General features: G+C 40.1%; 1 protein-coding gene across 2 annotated transcripts in view; it reads right to left on the bottom strand.

Moving 5' to 3' along the window:
• Positions 1 to 2,294: 2,294 nt before the first annotated feature.
• The window catches only part of SRD5A2 (steroid 5 alpha-reductase 2), a 61,188-nt gene continuing 44,474 nt past the window's right edge, over positions 2,295 to 19,008 (bottom strand). The window contains exons 3-5 of one of the 2 annotated variants that reach the window (XM_081265284.1): positions 16,699 to 16,800; positions 14,802 to 14,952; positions 2,295 to 7,851 (exon numbers count right to left, since the gene is read on the bottom strand). In XM_081265284.1, coding sequence (XP_081121410.1) covers positions 7,785 to 7,851; positions 14,802 to 14,952; positions 16,699 to 16,800 — 320 coding nt within the window. In that variant the 3' untranslated portion in view covers positions 2,295 to 7,784. Of the gene's footprint in view, positions 7,852 to 13,345; positions 13,477 to 14,801; positions 14,953 to 16,698; positions 16,801 to 19,008 lie in introns of those variants that run through there. The other variant, XM_081265285.1, reaches the window with a different exon arrangement.

The raw sequence follows: 19,008 nt of genomic DNA, 5'->3' as shown, positions 1-19,008 counted from the left end.
ATTGGTTATTCTCATTTGTTTCCAAGAACATGGGATTTTGTGATGTATATGGCAAAGCACTTCTTTTTTTTATTTTTTGTTGGTTGTTCAAAACATTACAAAGCTCATGACATATCATCTTTCATACATTTGATTCAAGTGAGTTATGAACTCCCATTTTTACCCCAAATACAAATTGCAGAATCACATCAGTTACACATTCACATTTTTACATAATGCCATATTAGTGACTGTTGTATTCTGCTACCTTTCCTATCCCCTACCATCCCCCTCCCCCCCTCCCCTCCCATCTTCCCTCTCTACCTAATCTGTTGTTGTTCAGTTCTCTCCCTTGTTTTTCCCCCCATTTCCCCTCACAACCTTTTATATGTGATTTCATATAACGTTGAGGGTCTCCTTCCATTTCCATGCAATTTCCCTTCTCTCTCCCTTTCCCTCCCACCACTCTCCTCTGTTTTATGTTAATCTTTTCCTCATGCTCTTCCTCCCTGCTCAGTTCTTAGTTGCTCTCCTTAAATCAAAGAAGACATTTGGCATTTATTTTTTAAGGATTGGCTAGCTTCACTTAGCATAATCTGCTCTAATGCCATCCACTTGCCTGCAAATTCCATGATTTTGTCATTTTTAGTGCTGTGTAATACTCCATTGTGTATAAATGCCATATTTTTTTTATCCATTCATCTATTGAAGGGCATCTAGGTTGGTTCCACAGTCTAGCTATTGTGAATTGTGCTGCTATGATCATTGATGTGGCAGTATCCCTATAGTACGCTCTTTTAAGGTCCTCAAGGAATAGTCCGAGAAGGGCGATAGCTGGGTCAAATGGTGGTTCCATTCCCAGCTTTCCCAGGAGTCTCCATACTGCTTTCCATATTGGCTGCACCAATTTTCAGTCCCACCAGCAATGTACAAGTGTACCCTTTTCTCCACAGCCTCGCCAGCACTTATTGTTGTTTGACTTCATAGTGGCTGCCCATCTTACTGGAGTGAGATGGTATCTTAGGGTGGTTTTGATTTGCATTTTTCTGACTGCTAGAGATGGTGAGCATTTTTTCATGTACTTATTGATTGATTGTATGTCCTTCTCTGAGAAGTGTCTGTTCAGGTCCTTGGCCTATTTGTTGATTGGGTTATTTGTTATCTTATTGTTTAATTTTTTGAGTTCTTTGTATATTCTGGAAATTAGGGCTCTATCTGAAGTGTGAGGAGTAAAGATTTGTTCCCAGGATGTTGGCTCCCTATTTACTTCTCTTATTGTTTCTCTTGCTGAGAAAAAACTTTTTAGTTTAATTAAGTCCCATTTGTTTATTCTTGTTATTAACTCTTGGGCTATGGGCGTCCTATTAAGGAATTTGGAGCCCGACCCCACAATACGTAGATCGGAGCCAACTTTTTCTTCTATCAGGCACAGAGTCTCTGATTTGATATCAAGCTTTTTGATCCATTTTGAGTTAACTTTTGTGCATGGCGAGAGAAAGGGATTTAGCTTCATTTTGTTGCATATGGATTTCCAGTTTTCCCAGCACCATTTGTTGAAGATGCTATCCTTCCTCCATTGCATGCTTTTAGCCCCTTTATCAAATATAAGAAAGTTGTAATTTTGTGGATTGGTCTCTGTGTCCTCTATTCTGTACCATTGGTCCACCTGCCTGTTTTGGTACCAGTACCATGCTGTTTTTGTTACTATTGCTCGGTGGTACAGTTTGAAGTCTGGTATCACTATACCTCCAGATTCACACTTCCTGCTTAGAATTGCTTTTGCTATTCTGGGTCTTTTGTTTTTCCATATGAATTTCATGATTGCTTTATCAATTTCTACAAGAAATTCCATTGGGATTTTGATTGGCATTGCATTGAACCTGTAGAGAACTTTGGGTAATATCACCATTTTGATGATGTTAGTTCTGCCTATCCATGAACAGGGTACATTTTTCCGTCTTCTAAGATCTTCTTCTATCTCTCTCTCTTTAGGGTTCTGTAGTTTTCATTGTATAAATCTTTCACCTCTATTGTTAGGTTGATTCCCAAGTATTTTTTTTTTTGAGGATATTGTGAATGGAGTGGTTTTCCTCATTTCCATTTCAGAAGTTTTGTTACTGATATACAGGAATGCCTTTGATTTATGCGTGTTGATTTTATATCCTGCCACTTTGCTGAATTCATTTATTACCTCTAGCAGTTTCTTTGTAGACCCTTTTGGGTCTGTTAGATATATTATCATATCATCCACAAATAGTGATAATTTAAGTTCTTCTTTTCCTATTTTTATGCCTTTAATTTCTTTTGTCTGTATAATTGCTTTGGCTAGTATTTCAAGGACTAAATTGAATAGCAGTGGTGAGAGAGGGCATCCCTGTCTTGTTCCAGATTTTAGAGGGAATGCCTTCAGTTTTTCTCCATTTAGAATGATGCTAGCCTGAGGCTTAGCATATATAGCTTTTACAGTGTTGAGGTAAGTTCCTGTTATCCCTAGTTTTTCTAGTGTTTTGAACATAAAGGGATGCTGTACTTTGTCAAATGCTTTTTCTGCATATCGAGACGATAATATGGTTCTTATCTTTAAGTCTATTGATGTGGTGAATAACATTTATTGATTACCATATATTGAACCAGCCTTGAATCCCAGGGATGAATCCTACCTGATCATGGTGCACAATTTTTTTGATATGCTTTTGTATTCGATTAGCCAGGATTTTATTGAGAATTTTTGCATCTAAGTTCATTAGATATATTGGTCTGTAGTTTTCTTTCTTTGAAGTGTCTTTGTCTGGTTTCGGGATCAGGGTGATGTTGGCCTCATAGAATGAATTTGGAAGAGCTCCTTCTTTTTCTGTTTCTTGAAATAGCTTGAAAAGTATTGGTATTAATTCTTCTTTGAAGGTTTTGTAAAACTCCGCTGTATACCCATCTGGTCCAGGGCTTTTCTTGGTTGGTAGTCTTTTGATGGCCTCTTCTATTTCTTCCTTTGTTATTGGTCTATTTAAATTGTGTGTGTCTTCCTGACTCAATCTGGGCAGATCATATGACTTAAGAAATTTATCGATATCTTCACTATCTTCTATTTTATTGGAATATAGGGTTTCAAAATACTTTCTAATTATCTTCTGTATTTCTGTAGTGTCTGTTGTGATATTGCCTTTTTCATCCTGTATGTTAGTATTTTGAGTTCTCTCTCTTCTTCTCTTCGTTAGCATGGCAAAGGGTCTGTCGATCTTATTTATTTTTTCAAAGAACCAACTTTTAGTTTTATCAATTTTTTCAATGTTTTTTTTTATTTCAATTTTGTTGATTTCCGCTCTGATTTTAATTATTTCTTGTCTTCTACTACATTTGCTGTTGTTTTGCTCTTCCTTTTCTAGGATTTTAAGATGTAGTGTGAGTTCATTTATTTGTTGGTTTTTTCTTTTTTTGAGGAATGAACTCCAGGAAATGAATTTCCCTCTTAAAACTGCTTTCATTGTGTCCCATAGATTCCGGTATATTGTGTCTATATTGTCGTTTATCTCTAAGAATTTTTTTATTTTCTCCTTTATGTCTTCTGTAACCCATTGATCATTCAGTAACATATTGTTCATTTTCCAGGTGATGCAGGATTTTTCCTTCCTTCTTTTATCATTGATTTCCAGTTTCATTCCATTATGATCAGATATGGTGCATGGTATTATCTCCACACCTTTATATTTACTGAGAGTCGCCCTATGGCATAATATATGGTCTATCTTTGAGTAGGATCCATGTGCTGCTGAGAAGAACGTGTATCCACTTGATGATGGTTGATATATTCTATATATGTCGGTTAAGTCTAGGTTATTGATTGCGTTATTGAGTTTTATAGTTTCTTTGTTCAGCTTTTGTCTAGAGGATCTGTCCAATGGCAAGAGCGGTGTGTTGAAATCACCCATAATTATTGTGTTGTGGTCTATTTGACTCTTGAACTTGAGGAGAGTTTGTTTTATGAACGTTGCTGCACCATTGTTTGGTGCATACAAATTGATAATTGTTATGTCTTGATGGTGGATGGTTCCTTTTAACAGTATATAGTGTCCTTCTTTATCCCTTTTGATTAACTTAGGTTTGAAGTTGATTTTATTCGATATGAGTATGGCTACTCCTGCTTGCTTCCGAGGGCCATGTGAGTGGTATGATTTTTCCCAACCTTTCACCTTCAGCCTGTGTATGTCTTTTCCTATCATATGAGTCTCCTGAAGGCAGCATATTGTTGGGTTTGTTTTTTTAATCCAGGTTCCTAGCCTATGTCTCTTGATTGGTGAATTTAAGCCATTAACATTTAAGGTTACAATTGAAATATGGTTTGTACTTCCAGTCATGTTTATTTATTTATTTATTTTAGTTTGGCTAATTTTTCCTCTTTGGTTATTTTTCTCCCCCTTTACTAAGATACCTCCCACTGTTAGTTTTGGGTGCTATTTTTCAATTCCTCTTCTTGTAGTATTTTCCTCAAAATGCTTTGCAGTGCTGGTTTTCTGGCTGCGAATTCTTTTAGCTTTTGTTTATTGTGAAATATTTTAATTTCATTGTCAAATCTGAAGCTTAATTTTGCTGGATACAGTATTCTTGGTTGGAATCCATTATTTTTCAGTGTTTGAAATACGTTGTTCCAGGATCTTCTCGCTTTCAAAGTCTGTGATGAAAAATCAGTCGTTAACCTAATTGGTTTACCCCTGAATGTAATCTGCCTCTTTTCTCTCATAGCTTTTAATATTCTCTCCTTGTTCTGTATGTTGGCTATCTTCATAATTATATGTCTAGGAGTTGGTCTATTATGGTTTTGAATGTTTGGGGTCCTGTAGGCTTCCAGGATTTGGCAATCCATTCCATCTTTCATCTCTGGGAAGTTTTCTAGGATTATTTCATTTAATAAGTTGTCCATTCCTTTGGTTTGAACCTCCATGCCTTCTTCTATCCCAATGACTCTCAAATTTGGTTTTTTTATGAGATCCCATATCTCTTGGATAGATTGCTCATGAGATTTAAGCATCCTTTCTGTGTTGACTATATTCTTTTCAAGTTGATAAACTTTGTCTTCATTATCTGATGTTCTGACTTCTACTTGATCTAGTCTATTTGTAATATTTTCATTAGAGTTTTTAATCTAGTTTATGGATTCCTGCATTTCTAGGATTACTGTTTGGTGTTTTTTTTAAATCTCTATCTCCTGGTAAAGCTCGTTCTTTGCAGTTTGAATTTGTTTGTTTAATTCATTTTCAAAATATACTTTCATTGCTTGGATTTGCTGTCTCATGTCTTCTCTAATATTCCTTTCCATCTGAGTTAGGTATGCCATGATTTCTTTCCCTGTCCATGTTTCTGATGCTTCTAGGTCCTCCTGTAGATTTAAGTTGTCCTGCATTGTTTGTAATCCTTTTTTCCCTTGTTTTTTCATGTTGTTCACGTTACTTTCCAGCTGTTTGACTGCTGTGTAACTGCTTTCTCCTATACATTTTTTTTTTTGGCTTTGTATATCTCTGTTGTCTCTCCTTTGTGGTGGGAGATTATGCCTAGAAATGTTGGGCTTTATTGTACTTTAAAGCTGATTCATTCAATTCATAAAAGGCTTCCGGGTTCTGAATGCATATAGTGATTTATTGTTTGATCTTAGGACTTTTTGTTTAGGTTAGGTGCTATGATGGTATGAGGGTTAGTATGTCTTGGCTACTTTAGAAGATTGCTCTACTGAGGGGGGATACTAACAGGCGATTGGATCAGGGTGTTGGTAGTAGCTAGGTATTTAGGAGCCCTATAGACAGCCTTGAGACATTCACCTATTTGCATTTAGACAATTACACGTAATGGAAGACGTAATGCTTGGGATGAAAGTTGGGGGGTAGGGGAATGAAGGTGCTCTTAAAAAAAAGGAGAGAGAGAGAGATAGATTAGAGGAGAATGAAAAGAACAATAAGACTTGAAACGGGAAAGAAAGAAGGAAGGAAAAGGGGAGAGAGGAACAGAGAGAGAAGTAGAAAAAAAAATTTGAAGTCTTAGAGATCCATTTTCTTCTTTTCCAGTAGGTGGAGCTGTGCCCTCCAAGCAGAGCCTCTGCCCTCTACCTGCCAATAGCAATCCTTGTAAGGCGTCTCCTGGGAGTCTCTCAGACTTGTCAGTTTCACCTCTCTGGCCCCTCCCCCCTTCCTCCTATCAGCCAGCCAGCCAGGTCCTGTTCACCAGAAGCGGTTCCCCAGAGATCTAGTTATACTTGCAGCCCCACCGGGTGTCCCATTTAAGCCCCAGTGCTGTGGTAAACTGGCGGCTAAGACCTTGGGAGTCACCGCTGGTGATTTGGGGGGTTGGGGATCGGGGATCCCCTCTACTTCCCTACAGACACGACCCCTGAGAGGTCCATGAAGTTTCCTGGCTGCCTGTATCTGGATGGGGCGGGAGTCACACACCTGCTAAAGTGGATTCTGCTGGGAAGGAATTCCATCAGCCGAACTCTGATGACGTCACCTCTCTGCTATGGCGGGCCCCAGGCTCCTTGCCTGAGTGTCCGAAGGGAGGGGTGGGACTGGTCCGTCCCCGGTTGGCCTCAATTCCCGGCTCGCTATTTCATGAAGGCCTGGCTAAAGACCTCTTCCTGCCAAGCTGCATCTCGGAGGCTAGCGGGACCCAGTCACTTTGGCTGCGAGCGGGTGGGCAGGCAGCCGTTCAGTGCAGCGCACAGACAGCGGCTGGCGGATCTGGACCTCTGCAGATCTGGACCTCTGCGTCTCGTTGCGGGGATTCGCTCATCTGGGGCAAACTGTGACTTCAAAAAAATCCTAGTAGCTCCCGGCCGGTCTCTCTTCAGTGGAATTTTGCTAGGAGATTCTCCGTTGGTAGAATCTAAGCGTTATCTATGCGTCTTTATGACCCCATCCCTGAGGGGGTATTGAAAGCACTGCCTCTCTGCCCGCCGCCATGTTGTCCATCCAGCCTTTGCAAAGCACTTCTTTACTCTCTCAGTAGCCATTCGGGGTCACATTCTTTTCTTTGTCTTTAAAATCTGAACTTCAGGCTGGGGATACAGCTCATTAGTAGAGCACTTGCTAGCATGCATGAGGCCCTGGGTTTGATCCCCAGAAACATGAAGCAAAAACAAAACAACACAGCTGACCTTCAAGAAGGTCACACTAGTTTTCTGGGTTAGGTTGATATCTCTAATGGGGACTGTGGAATCTTCTGGAAGACTGAGGCACCCCTTGATTAAGACACTGTGCAAACTTGAAGTGGGGTCAATGTGTCAGTACATTTTTGGCAATGTAAGGAGGCAGATCTGACTCTGTCTTTTCACCTCTTTCCTAATTAACTAAGGAAAAGGAAGATGTGACTAGGTTTTCATTGAGGAGTGGGTGTGCTCTGAGCATACATGGCTTTGGAATTTAATCCTCTGCTACTCTGCATAGGTTTAAAATGTATGCTGTTCATAAATTCTATAAGCACTGCCCTCACCCCAAAAACTCTTGGCTACAGAGTTGTCCTGCATTGATACAGAGAAGGAAAAAGCAACAGGTACTGGGATTAGCCATTTAAAAAAAATAAAGGAAGTTCTACACTTTCTAGGAGGCATAGCTAAGAAGATGTCTCCACTTGGAAAATGAAACTCCAATAGGAGATCAGGATAGATTCTGCATCACACAGAATCCCCAAGCCAGTTGGCAGAACGATAACTACCACATTTTATACATGCATACTTATATAATGAAACTTTACAAATCATAGTTTCAGCATCTTGAGAGTCAGCATCTTGGTATTATGGTAGCTTTGCTCCTTTTTTTTATTTGGTTTCTTTAAAAGATGAATGGAATAAGGGCTTTCCGAGACTTGGGATAGTCCTCAAACATCTTGAGATAGAACCTAAAAGACACCAAATGAATAATCACAAATACAATGGAACAGCAGCCAATAGTCAAGGTCATTGTGTCTGAAACCCTGGTTACAAATTGACCTACAGTTATTTAGGGCCTGGCTCTTCCAGGTGGCCATTTGGGAATCCTTTTCTCTTTGTTGTAACCCATCTCTTATAAATGTTGACAGTTCTTATGTTGAGAGTTAAAAAGGAATCACCAGTGACGGTGGTGACGGATGCACAACATTAACAAACACACCTAATGCCCCTGAATTTTACACTTAAGAACTGTTAAGATGGCAAACTTTAAGATGTGTATATTAATTTATCAGAATTTTTTTTTAATGTAAAGGAAAGAAGCACCATTTGGGTTCAGCTGAGAAATACAGGGAAACCAAAACTCCCAAAGACAATGATCAAAGTTAATCCCAGACGGTTGGCCATATTCCCAGGAAAATATTCCTTCATGAAACCTAGGAATGCCCTTGTGTGATGGGTTCAATTCCCTCCTCCCCATATATATACTGAAGTACTAACTCCCGGCATCTGGGAATGACCTTATTTTGGAACTAGGATCTTTGCAGACATAATAAATTAAAATGAGGTCATGCTGGAGCAACCTGGGCCTTGAATCCAATATGACAGGTGTCCTTTAAAAGAAAAGGAAAAGAAACATAAGACAGAGACACACAGGAGGGACAGCCACATGAAGATGGAGGCAGAGGTTACAGTGAGGCTGACACAGGTGCTGAGAGTTGGGACTTCAACTTGTTTGGGGGGACAAAATTGAACTTATACTACATGGGCACCCAGTATGGCTGGCCACTACCAGGAGCTGGGATGAGGCAGGGAAGGATTCTTCCCTTAAGCCACCAGACAGCATGGCCCTGCCTGCAGTGAATTTCAAACTCCTCTTTAGAACTGCAAGACAAGAATTTCTGTTGTTTCAAGCCACCCAGATTGTGGTCTTTTCTTATGGCAGCCTTAGGAAAGGGATGCATCTTGTAAAAAGCCTTTCTTCTTAGGTTAGGTAGGTCAACCACCCTCTTTGCAGAATGTGCACTGGTTGGTGTCCCATTCTCTAGGGTCTTCCCAATCTCCCTGATTGGCAGATTGGGTAACTCACTGGGGTTGCAGGGCCCTTGGAGGAGTTACATCATTGGCTGCTTTTTCCTTGGCCCATTTACTTTCTTGACTGTAGTCTCCAAGTTTGGGGTTTTAAACATCCATCAGACCAGTTTCACCAGTGTTTAAATGGGAGTAATGGGTTTTAATTTTATAGTTACCCCTTCCATTTAATTGGGGATCAATATTAGCACTGGAAGTTAGCTTTATTTCATGTCTGTCCCATCAGTGAAAGCTTATTATCTCAAATTAACTCAGGTTGTTCAATTAGAAAGAGTACCTCTGAAAAACATTAATGGGCAACAGCTGTAAAGTTTTAAAGGAAAATACAAATTGAAATTACCAATAGCAGAAACATATTTAGTTTGGATAATGGCTATGATCCAAGAAACATAATTTTTTTATAATTCTAAACCTTACTTAGTTATATATTATATGTCCTGTTTATTTTGAAATCACAGTAATCTTTATGACAAAAATTTATCATTTGAACATAACTTTAAAGAGCTTAAGTCTAGTCTATTTTGAAATCATCTTAACATGGAGTAAGATGAGAGGCAGAGTCTTGCTCAGATGAGGCAGAGCTCTTGACAAATCTTACGTATAAGTGTTTTATTTCTGAAGCTGATCTTTACCTCTTTTTTTAAATACCATTTTACAAAGTTTTTATAAGCTGTATCCTGAGTCTATATGAATGTTAGTTAACATAACATTATATCTGAAACATGAATCAAACAAAAGTTAAGAAAGGTTTTAACACCCTTTTGTGGGAAAGCGGCAAAATGTTTTTATGTTTCACAATATTAACCTTTAAACAGATCAGGCTTTCAATATCTTTCAAAAGCACATTTAAATTTTCATCACAGTGTAAAAAGTAACATGGATTTTACATATACTTTATTGATAACAAGTTCAGTTACAGAACGTTAAATGATATAAACAAGTCCCCAATTAAATTTGCTATTTCTATAAGTCTAAAATTACCATTACAGACAACATTAGTTTGGAGAACACCAAAGTTTTGTAAAGTGCTTTCCTAAACTTTATATTTTAAAACCTATACTAAAAGAACGTAAATGTATTCAGTATACAAAGAAGAACTAATAGTTAGCATCACATTACACAAATGTCCTTATATTAATTAGGTTTATTTTCACAATAGAATTCAGAATTTGCAGATAATTGCAAGCTTGTAGACGTCAATACTACTAGCAAAAATCAAGGATAGCCTTAAATCTCATAGCCATTTAGGGAACGGTGTTAATGATCAGAACTAGACTTAGTCAAAGCAGATAGATCAGATAGACATTAGCCAGTTTTCCAAATGGCAGTGTGACCTTTTTATGCCAGATAAAAGAGAGCTCTTATTGGATAAACCCACATGAACTTTTATTTTTTTTTGAAGTATTTATTTTTTAGTTTTAGGTGCACACAACATCTTTATTTTTTTAATGTGGTGCTGAGGATCAAACCCAGTGCCTCACACATGCCAGGTGAGCGCATTACCACTTGAGCCACATCCCGAGCCCTGAACTTTTATTTTATAAACTTTTACAGAACATTTAGATAAAGCTCAGACAAACATATTTAGTTTCAGATGTATCTGTCTCTAGTATTGCTCTCAAGTCTTGCACTAATTAGCACTCATCAGTGTGAGGTTTTTTTCAACAGGCAGAATAGGCAGAGTAGATGTCTGGCAAAACTGAAGCAATACACATTTTAAACAATTGTCCAGAACAAAATGAATCCCCATTAATGCCTCTCTCTTAAGGGTTATTTTATTTTTTCCTGAGACAAGTTATTTCCTCCTAAAACAAATCTTGGTTAGGATGACATTGATCACCTTTCTCAGAGTCTCTTTGGCCTAAAAGGTCTCACTTCTACTAGACCTCCAGCACAGCAAGCTCTGTTTTCTTTTTCTAGAAGTTGTTGCTTTTGGGGTGAGAATGTTATCTCTACATTTAATTTACATGACAAATTTTATCCTAAGAGAGGGATCACAGTCTGTCATACAAAAAAAAAAAAAAAAAAAAAAAAAAAAAACAACTGTGCCTTAACCTTTTTTTTCCTTCCAGTTTGCATTGAAGGGGTTTGAGCACAGGTATTGTTGTTTGACCAGTCTCCCTTAGAATCATCATAACGCCATCAACAAGTGAGTCCCCCACTGTCCCACTGTCAATTGCACCCGAGACTCTCTCTTTATATACATCTATGGCACTCTGTCCAGTGAAGGTCACATTGACCATTACAGAGATTTTTAGGGACCTCTCTCTGCAGAAATCATCAGGGCCAAGACACAGATGCTTGCGTACATGGGGACTCAGGAGGTCCTTGTATTTTAGCTCTGTGAGCAACAGGCAGGGCTACACCCAGAAATGTCCCCTGGCCAAATGGGTTATCCTCTCAGATCTTAAAAGTGGAGACTATTTTGTCCCCAGGCTACAATTTAATAGTACTGGTACCCATTGCCCCGTTCTTTGTGACTGGCAGTTTTTACCCACCCCCCACCCCCATAAAATAGGCTAGTTATTCAATGAGTATAATGGGTGGCAAATAAGGTTTTTTCAAATATAAAGGCAACCCTGTAAGGTTAAGCATTTGAGTCCACTTCTTTGTCCCAAAGTAGTGGGAAAATTGAAATGGGGGTGGACCTAAACGGAGGTTACAAAAAGTTTAGACTTAAGGACTAAAAGTACCCAGCCAAATAGAAAGTCATGGGCCAACCCACTAGCCTTGGTACTTTTCTAACATCTGTACAGCACAGATCCCAAAAATTAGCCCCAACACTTTTTAGTGTCTGTTCAGCATGGACTCTGGTCAACGCCTTTGTCCAGAAGCCTTACGTCTCCAGACTAGTGTCCTCAACTGGAAAAGCTTTCCACCAGTTTCCCCCTCACATCCTGGGGAATTTCACTTTTTTTCCTCTCATTCAAAACTAATTTTATTTCTTTTATATTTGTCCTCTGCCACCATCCATGGATTTCATTCTTTGAACCGATGAGACAAGAACCCAGAAAGAAATCAGTGAGGCCTACAGCCCACATAGATTTCATTTGTCTACAGAAGCTGTGAACTGAGCCCTGTTCTCAAACTCTGATTTTATTTCCATGGGCAAAGAGGGGCTGGAAAGCAGGGTGGAGGCCAGGTCCTCCTTACCCATTTCTCTATAGACCAGGCAGTTTCCCTGGGATTTTTTTTTCCTTTATGCCAGGACTGGTGTCTCTGACCCACAGCAGGATGAATTGCAGCTGCCTGGGGCCAGGATGAGAAGCAGTGCTCAGACTGTCAGCACTGGGTTGAAAGGGATTTTAAAAAATATTTTTTAATCCTCTTTTGGTCTCCTGCTATATCCACACATTTGAGGCAGCACTTTTTTATATCCAACTTTGGTTTTGACTGTTAAGACTCCTTATTATGTAATTGCATATGTTCCTGTACATACAGAATCTTTCACTTATTTTATCTCTGACAGACCAACTCCCAACTGCAAGATTGTACAATAATTCAGAAAACCATTCAAAGACTAGATTGTTACAGTAAAACATCATCTTTTTCTTAGACAGGTTTATATCTATAAGTGACCCATTCAACCATGATCTTTCCCAAGAAAACAATCTATAGGATCAAAACAGTATTATTACCCACCTCTTAAAGGGCCAGAAACAGATACAAACAAACAAAAAATAGAGACCGACAAATAGAGACAATCCCCAAACCATGGCCAACAGATGGGAACCTTTAAAACAAAACAGATAGAGGAAAATCCCCCAAAGTTCCCAACTCCCACTTAACTATGACTTCTACACCACTGGTGCCACAGATGTCCCACAAAGGGGAAACGTGTAGAATTGAGGGTCTCAGTGTGCACCCCGAGGGAGCTTACTGAATGGCCAAGGTGTCACAACTTTACTGTGCTCAGTTTCCTTTTTCTCAAAGTAGACCAAGATGGAGAGACCCATATAGTTCAGGGAAGGAAGGTGGGAGTTCCCTGAAGCTAAATGTGCTTCAGCAATTGCTGGAACAATCCCTCAGTCCCTCCCTGTACTCACAGGAATAGCTCCTTTGGTTCAACTCCAGGTACATTTGCCCATCTCCTAACTTTCCAGCAGTCAGTTCTCAAAAAAGTTTGCCTTACATCCTCAGCACGGAAGTTTGGTTGCTTGGAGTGCCAGGCCTGCCCAAGAAAGCCGGAGTGGGGGCTGCTCTCTGGTCCCATCTGGGTCACCAATTTTGTTACCAAAATTGTCCCCAATGCCAACTCATGCCAATTAATCATGAGGACATGGTTTTGAGTAAAGGAAAACAGAAGGTTTAATCCTTTGTTAGCAAAGGAGAAACACTAGGGACTCCAGTCTCAGAGTCTGTGGTTCTGCTCTTCAGGGAAAATAGAGGGCTTTGAAAGAAGCTCTTCAAAGGCTCCATTCCAGATGTGCCCTGAAGATGTGTTGAAATTCACTTGTTAACTTGGGACACAGTCACTTCCTGGATCTTCTGGTGACATCTCCTTCCTATGAAGCACAGATAACCCAAGGTAATCTAGTTCCCCAGGTCAGGAAGAGGGAGAGGGAGAAGAGAAAAAGAAAAATATGTCCCTTTAAAAATAAGCAGCAGGGCTGAGGTTGTCGCTTCGTGATGGAGTGCTTGCCTTGCACGTGAGGATCAGGCCCTGGGTCTGATCCTCAGCACCGTGTAAACATAAATAAATAAAATAAAGGTATTGTATCCATCTACAACTACCAAAAAAATCTTAAAAAATAAAATAAATGAGCAGCCAGGGCTATATTCAAAAAGTAAAGTGGATCATCCTCTCTCAGTCTCCAGGAATCACAGGCTTTATCTTGCCCCAAAAGCCATTTGGAGAAATGGATATGAAGGTCACACTCAGGTTTAAACTAAGATAACAACTTCATATGTTTCCTTCCAGCGATACTTTTAGTTATCCCTTTTTGTCCCCACCCCACCCCTAGTGGGGTTAGTGAAGCTGTAGACCAGACCTTCAGAGGAAAGGTTCTAGATGCCTGCAATCCCAGCAATGACCAGCAGAGGGGGCAGTCCAACAATTGCACCCTCCACACAACTGCTTACTCTTCCTTACCATAGCCTTGGCTATGAGAGATGGAGAGGGGTAAAGGAAGGAGGACAGTACCAGAAGAAGCCCCAGCATTGGAAGATTCTAGAACAAATAATCCTTCTGCAGATTACAGGACTCTGTGATTACCTGAACTGTTAGCACCAAGCCTTGAACTGAAACTAGCTCCCAAAAAGAACATCCACATAGACACCAGCTAGTGTTTCTTCCCAGAGGTTCTCTATCCAAGCTGTACCTCAGAATTATCTGCGATCCTTTGGGAGGTGCTGGCCCTGGTCTCCCCAACAGAACACACTTCCAGAATCATGGAGGAAGTTGGACTGGGGCATGGAAATGAAGGTGACTTCTTTTGTCTCTTAACTCAGTATCTACAATTTACTTACTGCCAAGTAGCACCCATCCCCAAGCACAGAACCGGGGTCAACAGTCACTTAGATACGAGGTGCCCTTGCTAGGAAGGCTTCTTCAAAGTGTAGACACAGCGGCTTCTCAACTGTCACCTTAGGGGCCTCCATCTACATGGGTTTGTTTTTGCTCTTAGAAAAATATTTACTGCTTGGGTCGTCCAGCTAAATTGCAATGACAGCAAAATCCTTAAATTTCAGAGTTTTACAGCCCAGATTATGGTATCTAATTTCCCTTAAAAAAAGATAAATCAGGTTTCTAAATCAGACTCCCTGTGCTAAAAGGCATGTCTGGAGAGGAAAGCTACCTGGGTTCCACTGCGTTTATTGACAAGTTTACCTGTGGTGATGAGAAGCTCGCTGGCCAAGGTAACAAAGTGAGAAAAAGGCAAATGCAAGTCCTGGAGGGGACCAAGTGGCCAAGGCATAGCCGATCCATTCAATGATCTCGCCAAGGTAATTGGCTCCAGAAACATATGTAAACAAACCACCTGTGTGCAGAAGAATCAGAAGGTCAATGATCAGAGCTGCATCCTTGTGACATTGTACCCCTCCATGTGTTGTTCCAGAACACATAAAGGTAGGTAGAACAAAGTTGGGGTTGGAGACTCCCGTTACAAGCATAGGAGCTTTGTGGGGTTCTCCTGGATAATTTGTTCTGGAATCTTCCAATGTGTTAAAGGATTACTGAAACTGATCCATTCCCACCTGCTTATCTGTTTATCTCACACCCTCCTTTCTTGGGAATAATTAGGATTTCAAATATTCAGCATCTTCAAAATATTCAATATCCCCTGTGGGGAGCCATTCTGACACGTGATTGGGTGACTCCCGTTAAGGGCCTGAGGCACTCTGGCTGTGTCGGAGTTATCCCGACCCTTTCCTGATGAGAGAGCCCATCCGTGTGGGGGTGTGCGTAACCACTGACCCTGGAGACCCAATCACTGACCCTGACCTTGGAGTACAGCCCCCCCTCAACCTTCATTGGATGGAATTCTCCCCTGAATCTCTTGTTTCCCCCAAATAAAAGGCTGATCCCCGGCGTGTTCTCTCTCTCTCTCTCTCTCTCTCCTGCTAGCCCAGAGTAATCCTCGCTGCCCTGCTGAGCGGCTGGAGGCAGGGAAACAGGGAGACCGAGCCGTCTTGGACCTAGCATTAAAATAAGGTACTGTCTGTGTGTTTTATTTTGATCTCTTCTAACTAACTGAATGCCAGAACCTCATTAATGAAACCACTGCGCAGGCCGCGTGGTAGAATCCCCAAAAATATATATCCAGGTGCTGTATAACAATGCTTTAGTCAACATCAGATTGCTTATACAATGGTGACCCTTTAGATGATAATTAGAGTGAATCATAGCCAGTGTAATCTCATACACAATGCACTACTTGTGTATTCATGGCAACGCTGGTGTAAAAAAAACCTACCACACTGCCAGTCATATAAAAGTGTTGCACATTAAATTATGTACAGGACATAATTTAATAAACTAATGTGCTATGTTCTTAAATTTACTGTGCTGTATTATTTGTTATTTGAGAATACCAAAAAAATTAACTGTAAAACATTCTTAAGCAAGTATTCCCCACAAAAAAAAATCATTTTTATCATAGGAAATTAAAGCTAAATGTGTGTTATTACATGTAAGACTTTCCAAGGAGACAAGATATGAAGGTGGAAGCCATGATTTTAATGATTCTGAACCCATATAGACCTAGGCTAATGTGTGTTTGTGTCTTAGTTTTTAACAAAAAAAAAGTTTGAAAGGTAAAAATATGCACAGTTAAAAAAAAATTAAAAGCAGGCTAGAGCCAAGGGATTTAGTAGGCTACACTATCTAGGTTCTTGTGAGTGCATTCTATGATGTTGACAGCAATGAAATCTTAAGCTTCGTTTATTAACTCAGAAAGGATTACACTCTGGGTGCAGAACTATCTTATCTACTACAACTAGATTGCAATCTACTCCTACCCTACCCATGCCTGGCACCCTCTTCCACCTTCAGGATATTGTGATCTTGCTTTCTGATGATTCTTGTAGCTCTATTGAGCTTCAGGGTATATATGAGAAATGCAGATGTGCTGTGGAGGGAACAGGGAGTGGAGGAGAAGTCAGGAGCAAGCCAGGACTTGTTGCATACTTGTGCATTTGATACTCTATCTCCACTTGTTAGAGCTTAATCCCTGGGACAGGCTCCAAGGGAGAGTGGGAACCTGGTGGGTTGGGGAAGGCGTTACCTTGTGGAATCCTGTAGGTGATTTCTCCAGGCTTCCTGAGCTGGCGCAATATATAGTCACTGTGAATGTTGATTCCCATTCCCAAAACAAATAGGAAGATACCTTGGTAAATAAGAGAGAAATAAAGTTGAAAAATGTGTCCTTATTTCGATATGTTTCAGACATGTTGTTCTGTTTGTTTGTTTGTTTTCTAAAAACGAAGGAATTAATGTAGGAATGGTACTCAGATATGGTCCCAAGTTTGCGGGGCATGTGTGTTATTGTTCCCTAAACCAAAATGCTGACATACACCGTGATGCATGTCAGGTGGAGAAAGGAGGGAGAAGAGAAGACAGCAAGAGGCAACAACATTGTGCCATACTTAAATAACTAATCAAGTACATGAAAGAATAATAGTCAGCCCTGGGCTCATTCAAATCAACTGGTTGGCTAACTCAACAGTCATTCTACCTTCCTCTTTTTTTGTCCACTATAGAGGCTGAAAATCTGAACAGTGATCAAATCCCCTAACTCTGCCAGAAAATGTAAGGGGGAATCTTCTAGGGACTTTCTTGGATATCTTTTGTTTTTCTGATAAAGGGAACAGACAGGATCAATGCTTCTACTTCCTCTTTCATCCTGACTTGATTGCAGATGTAATATCTTGAGCTGCAGCCAGTGTCTTGCAACTATAAAACGACTAAAATGAAGTCTACAGGTAAGACTACAGGTAAGAACAGTGGAGCACTAACATAGGAAGTGTCTGGGTTTTTAGTGGCATCAGAAAGCCATCAAAGGAACACAGAAGACAGCTTCCTTTGGAAACTTCTTGTTATGTAAAAAATATGAACATAGTATGTATACTCTTCATAGCTTTTTCATTTAATTTAACCACATATCCTGAAGGTGTCTCCATGAATATCATCCACTGGTACAGAAATAGTCCTGGTCTTGGGTAAGAAGTTCCAGGATCAAGCATGCTAGGTCCTTCATCCCAATGGGCAGTACTACAGTCCAGAAACATTCTCTGTCCCCACCTAGAGGCCCAACCATACTTCTCAATAAAATGTGTCTGTGCAGATCAAAATTCAGCAGGCAAAAATCAAGAAAAGTTTTAAGTAAAACAATCAGATCTAATTTCATCTAATTTGGGGTGATGTGAAATCATGATTTTTCTACCTTCTCTTATCAAAATATCAATGGCCTAAAAGAAAGGTGACCTACCTAGGGCAAGGAGGGAAGCAGGGAAAAGAGAATGCACAACAGTGGGGGGATAAAAGGAACCTCAGACCAGCTGTCTGTGTGTCCTTCAGTAAGTCACTTTGAAGACCGGCATTGGAGGTGTTTTTATGCATTACCATGAATTGCACTATGTAAGGAACAACCATCAACCATCTGTATAAAACTCCCCCAAATCAGCATCCAAGCAAGAAGGGCTTTTTCCTCTAGCAGGCTTCTGGAGTAACTCACCTTCCTTGCCTCAATATTTTATCTTTCCAACTTAACTGACCTGTCATAGGGTAAGCAGCCTGACTTGTTCCCATGACAAATTTGGTGAGCCAGCCAGGAGGACTGCTGCCTGTGGCACAGCCAGCCCCCAGGATGGGGGAAGTCTCTGTACTAACTCGAGTAGCTGCAAGATCCCCTTTTTATTCTGGGAACTCGCCCTTGTTTTCATCATTCATGGTGCATCCTGACCAAGCACCTTGTTGATGCAAGCAGTTGACATTTGGGTAAGCCAGGAGGCTCTTAGGCTGGGTAAGTCACTCTGATGTGCACACTGGGACCTCCCATTCTCTGCCATCTGGACACTTCTGCCATTTACACTTGGTAGCATTTGTATAGGTGAAAATCTCACCATTTTATCATTTCAGCCATTTGAAACTTGGTACTGAAAGGCAGGTGAGATCGTTGTTGGACTTTGTACCCAGTTCTGGATCTCTGGTGCCTTTGAGCGTATGTACTTACATGTCTCTACGTGTTAAAAAGAGATGAGATGCTAAAGAGCTCCCCTGCCCCAAGATAAAGAAAAGGAGAGAGAAGAAGAAAAAAAAAACCTTTTAAAACTTAACTTCTGTGTGACCTGAAAATTTTGGGTTAATTGTATGTCTATAATAATAAAATCTCCTAGGAAATTCTATTCAAATTGACTTACAGATAAATGAGTGAGCAAATGTGTTCATTTAAATTTATTGGTAAAATAAAAATTAAAATCTCTTCAGAATTGTAAGCATACGTTTTTGTCTGGGTATCTATCTGACCAATCAGGATTGTACTTTTCTTTGTTAGATGTTTAAGATAAAAAGTCCTTTTTATATTGAAGAAAATTTA

The sequence above is a fragment of the Spermophilus citellus genome (genome assembly GCF_964194105.1).
Source record: "Spermophilus citellus genome assembly, chromosome: 13".
In the NCBI taxonomy this organism is placed as follows: domain Eukaryota; kingdom Metazoa; phylum Chordata; class Mammalia; order Rodentia; family Sciuridae; genus Spermophilus; species Spermophilus citellus.
The sequence above is the reverse complement of the archived record's forward strand: the minus strand, read 5'-3'. Positions and strand labels throughout refer to the sequence as shown.